The following is an 8,768-nucleotide window of genomic DNA, read 5'->3' as shown; positions in this document are numbered from 1 at the left end:
TGTGTATTAGTTGTAGTCGTAGGTATGTCTATTTGTAGACGAGCGTGCAAACAAGCGACCCACAGCACCCCAAACCACCACCCCCCGCCCCACCCATTGAAAAGTGAGCAATAAACATACGCGATTAAATTCATTATGAACACTTGAACACAGCAGACAGTGCGTATGTGTAATAACAAACTGATTGTTTGCCTGTTTACGTGTCGCTCACACTCTCACTCACTCTCTCGCTCCGTGGCCATGGCCGTGCCCGTGTCCTCGCTCCTCGTGTACGTGAGCGATTGGCTGTGTGAATGTCCTTCTTCAGTTTGCTACAAGAAAATTACATGCTGCTGGAACATCCATTCCCATTTCAATTCGCATTCACATTCACAAGCAAAGCTCGTCTTCTGGTCTCCAATTCCCTCAGTTTTTACACCCAGAGTGTGCCTGTATGTGTGTTGGTGTGTGTGCGTGACTTGTATTGCGACAAAATAAAGCAAAACCTTTCAGTGCTTGTTATTGTTGTGTTTCCTAATTGTATTTGTGATTTTGACTTGTGTATGTGTGTGTGTGTGTCTGTGTGTGTGCTTAGTCAAGTCTGCGTATGTGGTTACTAATTGGATTCCACATATTCAATCAACATGTTTCCGCTCAGAGTTTTACAACGTCTTTTTTAAAGAGCTCAACTAGCCTTAGCCCAGGGCTTCAATACAACAAATCAAAGCTTGCAAGTGTTAAATAATATTTCATAAAATAAACTAATACTATAGTAGTGCAATCTTGACTATGTGCACATCTAATATTTAACGATTATAAATCAAATTACCAAATAATTTATTGAGTAAAATACAATATGCAAATCAAACAATTTTTTCTGCTAAGCCATGAAAGAGCGAGAGCAAGCAAGCAGCAAAAATGAAGAAGAAGAAGCATAGGGTAGCCAAGAGCACAATCCGCTACTTTATATTATTGCATTATGGTCTAAGCTTCGGCAGTCTACTCAGTCTCTCATGCTCAATTTCTAGCTGCAGTCAAAGCAAAACGTGCGCAAAATGCGCGCTCTTTAAGCAACAAAGCAGCGCCGCAACTCTTTCGCAGTCGCAGCAGCTCAGAGCGATCGAGAGCGCATACGATAGAAAGCAGCGCTGCTCTCTCGCTATGCGTCAGAGGACTCTCTAAGCAACAATGCAGCGACGCCTCTAGCTCAGTCACAGATGCGCTGCTCTCTCGCTGGCAAGCAAGCATCGACTGCTGCTCACGCTCCCTGAGCTGCTTGCGCTCTTAGCTTTCGTTCTTGTACTTAGATCAAAAGAGCCTCTCTAAGCAACATAGCAGCGACGCATCTCTTTCAGTCGTAGCAGCAGCGCTAAGGTCTTTGAGCTGTTTGCGCTCTTAGCTTCAGTTCTTGTGCTTAGATCAAAGTGTGTGAGGCTGGCGGGCAAGACAGCACGTAGGTCAGTTTCGTTTGGACTGTTGACGAGTAAGCAAGCAAGTTAAGTGAGTGCGCGCCAAAATATTAATATTATGTGCAACTAACCCCATGGTTTGAGCATAAATTATTACATATTTATAAATTAATATACATTCAATATTGACAGTTGTCGCAAATTTAAAAAGGACCTAAGAGCATGGGCTTGCAATTGCGTCGTACGATGCGCGCTTTCTCAGCGAGAAGTTGCAGCAGCGCTGAACGATAAACAGCGCTGCTGTCACTTAAGCTCTCTGTGCTGCTTGCGCTCTCATCTTTTATTTTTGCGCTTAGATCAAACTGTGCATCGTGAAATGCGCGCGCATTAGAGCGCTCTCTAAGCAGCGACGCAACTCACTCAGTTGCAGCAGAAGCGCTTAAGCTCTCTGAGTTGCTTGCGCTCTCAGCTTCTGTTGCCGCGTTCCGATCAAAGTAAATGGCGGTCATGATAGCGCGTAGGTCAGTTTCGTTTTGGCTGCTGACGAGTAAACAACAAGTGGAGTGAGTGCGTTGCCAGAATAATTATATGAAAAACTAATTTTATTTTGCAAGCAATAGCAGCAGAGCTTAATTAAATAATATGCATATTATTTAAGTTCAATGCTTAGCTTGCTTGACCCACTGTGCGCGAGTTGTAAAGTCAAGTGAAAACATTAAAGCATTATGATTTTAATTTTTGACATAGTTTTTGCCATTTGTTTGTTTTTTTTCAGCGCGACTCAGCGACATGCACATGCGGTGGCTTGGCCCTTGCCAAAGGATAATGTTGACTGAGTACGCACGCGTGTGTGTGTGTGTGTGTACGTGTGTATTGGTGTGTGTGTTGGCATGTGATAATTGCTGTCACAAACAGTAACCAGGTAACGATAAATCGTGCGAAGCGAAAACGCAACATATGTAACAGATGCACAATGGAGCGAGTAAATGTGTGTAGGCTTCACTTAATTTTGGTTTATCAGTTGCAGCATGAAAGCCGCATGCCACACGCCGCATGCCACACACACACACACACACACACACACATACAGAGAAACACACAGAGCGAGCCGTACTTGTTGCACTTTTGGACATTAGGCCATTGCTCTAGCAAAGATATTTGGCCAACAGATACAGCAGTGGCAGCAGCAGTTGGAGCCGCGGCATTAGCTGTGCACTTGCCACATTTGCGTCGATGAAGCTTTTAAAATAATACACGTCGCTGTAGAAGCCCGCGGAGTTGGGCGTGCCACAGCCCTGACCCCACGAAACGACGCCCACGACCTTATCGTTGCAGAACATGGGGCCACCGGAGTCGCCCTGGCAGGAGTCGACCTCAAAGTCATCCGGATTGTTGGCGCAAATCATGCCGGGCCGGTAGCCATCATCGATGTTCATGCAGGTGTGATCCGAGAGCACCGTGAGATTAGCATTGATCAGCTCATCGGGCAGCGGGCCATACTTGCAATGCAATGCAGATAAGTATATATATATATATATATATCGTTATACTATATGCAGTCTACCTGAATAACAGAGCCCCAACCTACTACAGTGCAGGCCAGTCCCGGCGATGGACTCCGATCCATTCTGGGTATGAGGCCCACTTTGCTATCGATTGTAAACTCATGCGCCAGCCTGATCAGCCCAATATCATTCGCCATCGTCGCTTTGGAGTATTGCGGATGCGGTATAATCTTCGAGGCTACCAGTTCTTGACCTTCTCTTGCTGACGCCAAGCGGCGCGGCGAGCCGGCGACCACCTTAACCCGCCTGGGCTTGAGCTTCGAGGAGCTGCAAAGCGCATTGATTTATATCTCGACAGAGCGACAACAACAAAAAAGGCAACAGCACCGGTCATGCAAACAATGTGCGGCAGTCAAAACAACGTCCTTTGTAATTAAACAGCCACCGCAACGATGATTATCCCCACGGAAGGTCGTTGGACTATCAATGCGTATGGAGACCACATACTTGGCCAGCGCATTGTAATCCTCGGGTCGATAGCCACCGGTTACCAAAAAGTGAAAATTCTCATCATCCTCCTCCTCCTCCTCCTCCACCACCAGCAACACAGCCGCCGTCGTCGCTTTGGTTGAGCTGCTGCTGCTGTTCCGCAGCTCAACGCTGCTCGCTTTTCTTCTAACCACGACACCACTGTGCTGGCTCATCAGCATCTCACTGGTGGCCACGCCGCTACTCAGTATACACAGCATGTAAACAATTAATTTTGATGTGTACATTTTGTTTGCTATTTTTTATTGCTATTACTATCTGAAAACTAAAGCAAATGTTCAGCGTTTCAGTTTCAATATTGTTATTATTTAATTTATTATAAATTGCAATTCAAATCAATTATTCATTTCTATGTGCAGATGCGTATTAAATTACAAGTGATTAGCTCTTAAAACATTTCATTTAATTATATTGTTTTTGAAATGCAAACTGCTGCACAAACAAAAAAATTTGTATGCAAGCCAATTGTTAAAAGCAAATTTTAACAGTTTGAAATGAATACTGCAATTAACATAAAATGCACAAATTGAAATTAAGACTTGAGTGTAAAAAATAAAATAAATGTTTGCATACTATAACATATATATAAATATGTATTAATTTATAAAACAGCTACAATAATTTTTGTTTGAAAAACAAAGCTGTAACTTAGCGAAAATAATTGCGTTAAGCAAATGACTAATGCGCTTTACAATAAATATGTTCTTTTGTTATTAATATATTCAAAAATAGTTTCGTCTAAGCTATGACAACATTTAATTAAGAAATTAGTTACCAACTGAACTTTAATATTCAAAATGAATTTGATTATTTTTATTATATTTATGACTAACAAACTTTTGCTGCCGCACTCTTTGCGTATACTTAATTTGTTATGCAACATTACTTCTAAAAAACTGCAAGCAAGTTTATTTATTTATACACAATATTTATATATTAAGAACTAAATCATTTCAGCATGTTCCAACTTGAATGGCAGCTAGCCCAGCAGCTTTTGTTAAGTTCTCAACGGGCCAATGTAAGCAGTTGGCATACAAAGGACTCGAGGCATATTCGGCTGAGAGTATTTTACGTGTGCGTATTTTTTTCAACCACTGTATATGCGTATGCATGTGTGTTTCTGTCTGTGTGTGTGTGTGATGTCGACAGCGACGTTATCGTTAATTTGCAGCCTGTTTTTTGTAATAACTTATAAGGGATTTTCTTCATTTTTTTTCTGGGCACGCAGCACAAGACGAAGGAGCAGGTGAAGACACTGATAGCCTTGCAGCATTTAAAGTGAAACTAAAGTGCAGGTCATAAATACAATTTAAAGTCAAGTGTCAGTCAATCAATGTGCAGCTTTGTAAACAATTTAATGATGGCATTAAATGCGTTAAGCATTGTTACACACACATACACAGCTGTAAACTTTCCCAGCCGTCTGAGCAGCTTTTTGTTATGCACGTGCGATTATCTAAAACACAAACACAGTTTAGACACCGAGCACTGAGAATCGAGTGGGCGAGTGGGCGAGTGGGCGAGTGGGCAGCGTGGCTGTCTTCAGATAGCAAAAATCAGCAGACATTTACGTTATCGACAACAGACGACGACGACGATGGGCAGCAGCAGTGCATTGATTATTGTTGCCGTTTTGCAGTTTTAACTAAAATGCAGCTGCCAGACTTTAGTCCTTGGCCGTTAACTGCTGCAAATTGTTGCACGTTGGGCAGCCTATGCATGTGTGTGGCTGCTGCTTGGCTTGGCTGCCTAACTGGAGGCAAGTTAGTGTCATTGTTTGCATACATTGATTGAATTTGTTCACGCCATTAAATTTGCAAATTGCTATCAGCAACTTTGCATAAACTGCAGTGCAAAATTTTACAGCTCCTAGGGCCTGGTGGCTGTGGCTGTGGCTGCATTGTTAATGTTTATGATTGCACCTGCTGCTGTTCGAGCTGCTGGCTGCTTGCTGCTTGCTGCTCTCGCTTTCAATGAACAAAGAAGGCTGCACTAAATTGTTCTTAAACAGCAGCCGAGCTAGAATTTTAGCCTGGCAACGTAGCAAAGGAGCAACGAGCTACAGTTGCCTACCTGCAATTACTGCGGCCAGCCAGGTCCAGTCGATAAACAAAAGCAGTCATGAACTTAAGCTAAATGCAGTTGCACAATATGTGTGTGTGTGTGTGTGTGTGTGGGTGTCGCTCAAGACATGACAGCTTTGTGTGCGAGTCATTAACTATTCATAAGCCATCAGCCTCAATGGTTTAAGCCGAGCCGAGACAGAGACAGCGATAGCAACAGAGACAGAGACTGTATGCAGATACGCATATAGCACCATATATATATATATAGTATGGGGCATATGTATGTCGCTTTGAAGAGTGTCACTCATGATTGTCGAATGTTAAAGAGCCATAAGCCCAGTCCAGCCCCAGCCCAGCCCCAGCCCACTTCAGTTCAGCTCAGGTGGAGTGTTAATTGCCCGCAGCCTATTCAACGTATCCGTCCGTGCCGTCCTGCCGCTCCCACTGGCATTCTATCAAGCGCAAGCAGGAAATTTATATAGCAACCAGTTGAAACGAGGCTATCAAAGCACAATAAGCATAATACCCAGCCAACCTGTGTCTGATTCGCATTTAGCAGGCATAAACACTGCTTAAGCTTTCACAGATTGTTGCGCTCGTGCTGTGAGCTTTGCGCCGTGCCCCATGCCCCATGCCCCTTGCGGCATGCAACGTGAATGGGCAAAAAAAATTGAAATTATTTGTCCCGCGGGATTTGCCCTGTGTGTGTGCCCTGACTTGCTCCCTCTTTGCTTATGCAGGCCAAGATCAAGTGACTTGGCTTATTGTCTGGCTGTTTGGTTTATCAAAATTTCAATTACTTGTAAACATTGCTAGCCTCACCACACCATAACTAACTAAATTGACTATTTTATGGCTGCTTGGGCTATCTACTTAACAACTTTAATTGTCATAAAATTAATTATTTTATATGGCATTGCAGTTATTACATTATTGCTCACTTCACGTGGCCTGTTTGCCCATTTACGAGTCTCTACGACTCTCTACCATAACGAGTCTCATCTTTGTGGCTGTAATTACATTTTTACCATTTTCCCGTCGAGCGACTCTCTGCTCTCTGCACTTGTCCTTAGACTCCTTCCTACATGCCTGATTGAGTTTGGATTTGCTGTCGGCTAAACTTAACTTTTGTCTCTGTCTCCGTCTCTGTCTCTTTCTCTGCTTTGCAAAGAGCGCACAAATTACTTTAGTTGCACTGCGGCTTGTCGCTTATCTTATTAGCTCTTGACATTTTCATTTTCTCCTCACGCTCCATTGACAAATTTGTGTTATCTTTTCATACACACACACACACACACATATACATATATGCATGTGTTTATGCTCAGATTGTAATAAAACAAATTAAAAATATTATTTTTATTTAGTTCTTTATCTTTATTAAGAAAACAAGCAAGTACCTTTTTTTAGAATTTATGTATGGCCAAATATCCTTACTTAGATTTTGCTCTTAGGATCTTAGTTACTTAGTAGTAGTAGTTCGAAGTTATAGTCAGTCGAAATTGTAGGTATACTGGTTGCTCTTTTGTTGTAGCTTAGTTATTGCAATTTAGTTGTTGTAATATTGTTGCTGCCCTTCTTGTTATAATGTTTAGTAGTATTGTAGTATTTGTAGTATGTAGTATTTGTATTTATTAGTAGTATGTAGTATTTGTAGTTGTTGCTGCCTTTGAAGTTGTGGCTGTTGTTGTTTTTTTTTAATCTTGTAGTAGTTGTAGTTATTGCTGTTTTAGTAGTTGTTGTTGTTGTTGCTATTCGTGTTGTTGTTGTTATTTGCTCTTGTTGTCATTTGTTGTCATTTATTGTCTTTTGTTGTTATTGTTGTTTTAGAATCTGCCGCTGTTGTTGTGGTTGTCGTTATGCTGGCTAAGCAATTACAACAACAACATCAACAGCAATTACAACAACAACAACAACTACAACCACAACAACAATTACAACAACAACAAAAACTACAACAACAAGAACTACAACAATAACAACTACAACCACAACTATTACAACAACAATTACAACAACAATTACAACAACTACTACAACAACAACAACACTTACAACTACAACAACAACTACAATAAATACAACAACAAAAACAACAACAAAAACAACAACAAATACAAGAACAACAACAACAACAACAACAATTACAGCAACAATAACAACAACAATATCAATAGCAGCAGCAGTAGCAGCAGCTATTACTACTACTACTACTACTACAACAACAACTACAATTACATTACAGCTCATCCAGGATAAACCAGAAAAATTTGCAGGGGGTAGGTCGAAAAAATTGATCAAAAAACACAAAATGCTCATTATACCTCTCCAATAATCAATGGTTTTGCCGCGCATTCCAATAATCAATGGTTGCTGCCGTGCAGACCAAAAATCATTGGTTGCTGCCGTGGTCCAATATATCTATTGGTTCTCCGCGCATTCCAATAATCAATGGTTGCTGCGGCAGACCCAATAATAAATGGTTGCTGGCGTGCAGACCAATAATCATTGGTTGCTGCAGCGCATTCCAATAAAATAATGTTTGGCCGGCCTTCACAATAATAAGGTTTTGCCGCCATATCCATATAATCAACCTGGTTGCTGGCGTGCAGCACCAATAATCAATTGGTTGCTGGCTGTGCATTCCAATAATCAATGTTTTTGCCGCGCGTTTCCAAATAAAAATGGTGCTGGCGTGCCAGACAATAATAAATGTTCTGGCGAGCAGACCAAATAATAAATGTGCTGCGTGCGACCAAAATAATCATTGGTTGCGCACGTGCATTCCCAATAATCAAGTGGTTTTAGCCGCGCATTCAATAATCAATGGTTGCTGGCGTGCAGACCCATAATCATTGGTTTTGCCGCGCAGACCAAATAAATCATCGGTTTTTGCAGCGCATTCCAATAATCATTGGATGCTGCCGTGCAGTCCAAATAATCAATGGTTTTGCCGCGCAATTCCAATAATCATTGGTTGCTTCGCATTCCCAAATAATCAATGGTTTGGCGCGCATTCCAATAATCAATGGTCTGGCGGCAGATCAAAACATGGTTTGCGCCATGTCCAATAATCATTGTTTGCCGTTTCGCCATTCAAAATCAATGGTTTGCCGCGCATTCCAATCATCAAATGGTTGCTGGCGTGCAGACCAATAAGCAATGGTTGCTGGCGTGCAGACCAATAATCAATGGTTTTGCCGCGATTCCAATAATAGGTTTTGCCGCGCATTCAACATCAATGGTTTTTGCCGGCGCAT

At 41.8% G+C, this 8,768-nt stretch overlaps 1 protein-coding gene across 1 annotated transcript; it reads right to left on the bottom strand.

The window, feature by feature from the left end:
* Positions 1 to 2,053: 2,053 nt before the first annotated feature.
* On the bottom strand, positions 2,054 to 3,717 carry LOC108605781 (trypsin-1). Its single transcript, XM_017995583.2, has 3 exons — positions 3,281 to 3,717; positions 2,953 to 3,220; positions 2,054 to 2,887 (listed from the first exon to the last, which is right to left on the bottom strand). The coding sequence occupies exons 1-3, from the start codon at positions 3,667 to 3,669 to the stop codon at positions 2,534 to 2,536; spliced, it is 1,011 nt and encodes a 336-aa protein (XP_017851072.1). The 5' UTR covers positions 3,670 to 3,717; the 3' UTR covers positions 2,054 to 2,533.
* Positions 3,718 to 8,768: the final 5,051 nt, after the last annotated feature.

Source organism: Drosophila busckii, chromosome X (assembly GCF_011750605.1).
Source record: "Drosophila busckii strain San Diego stock center, stock number 13000-0081.31 chromosome X, ASM1175060v1, whole genome shotgun sequence".
Classification (NCBI taxonomy): domain Eukaryota; kingdom Metazoa; phylum Arthropoda; class Insecta; order Diptera; family Drosophilidae; genus Drosophila; species Drosophila busckii.
Note: the sequence above shows the minus strand (reverse complement) of the source record. Positions and strands in the feature narration are given on the sequence as shown.

Excerpts from the sequence above, each read along its gene's own strand:
- LOC108605781 (XM_017995583.2), bottom strand. The coding sequence starts at position 3,669 with ATGTACACATCAAAATTAATTGTTTACATGCTGTGTATACTGAGTAGC. Across the intron at positions 3,221-3,280 it reads GCACATTGTTTGCATGACCG|CTCCTCGAAGCTCAAGCCCA; the intron begins GTGCTGTTGCCT and ends TGCGCTTTGCAG. Across the intron at positions 2,888-2,952 it reads GTTGGGGCTCTGTTATTCAG|TATGGCCCGCTGCCCGATGA; the intron begins GTAGACTGCATA and ends TTGCATTGCAAG.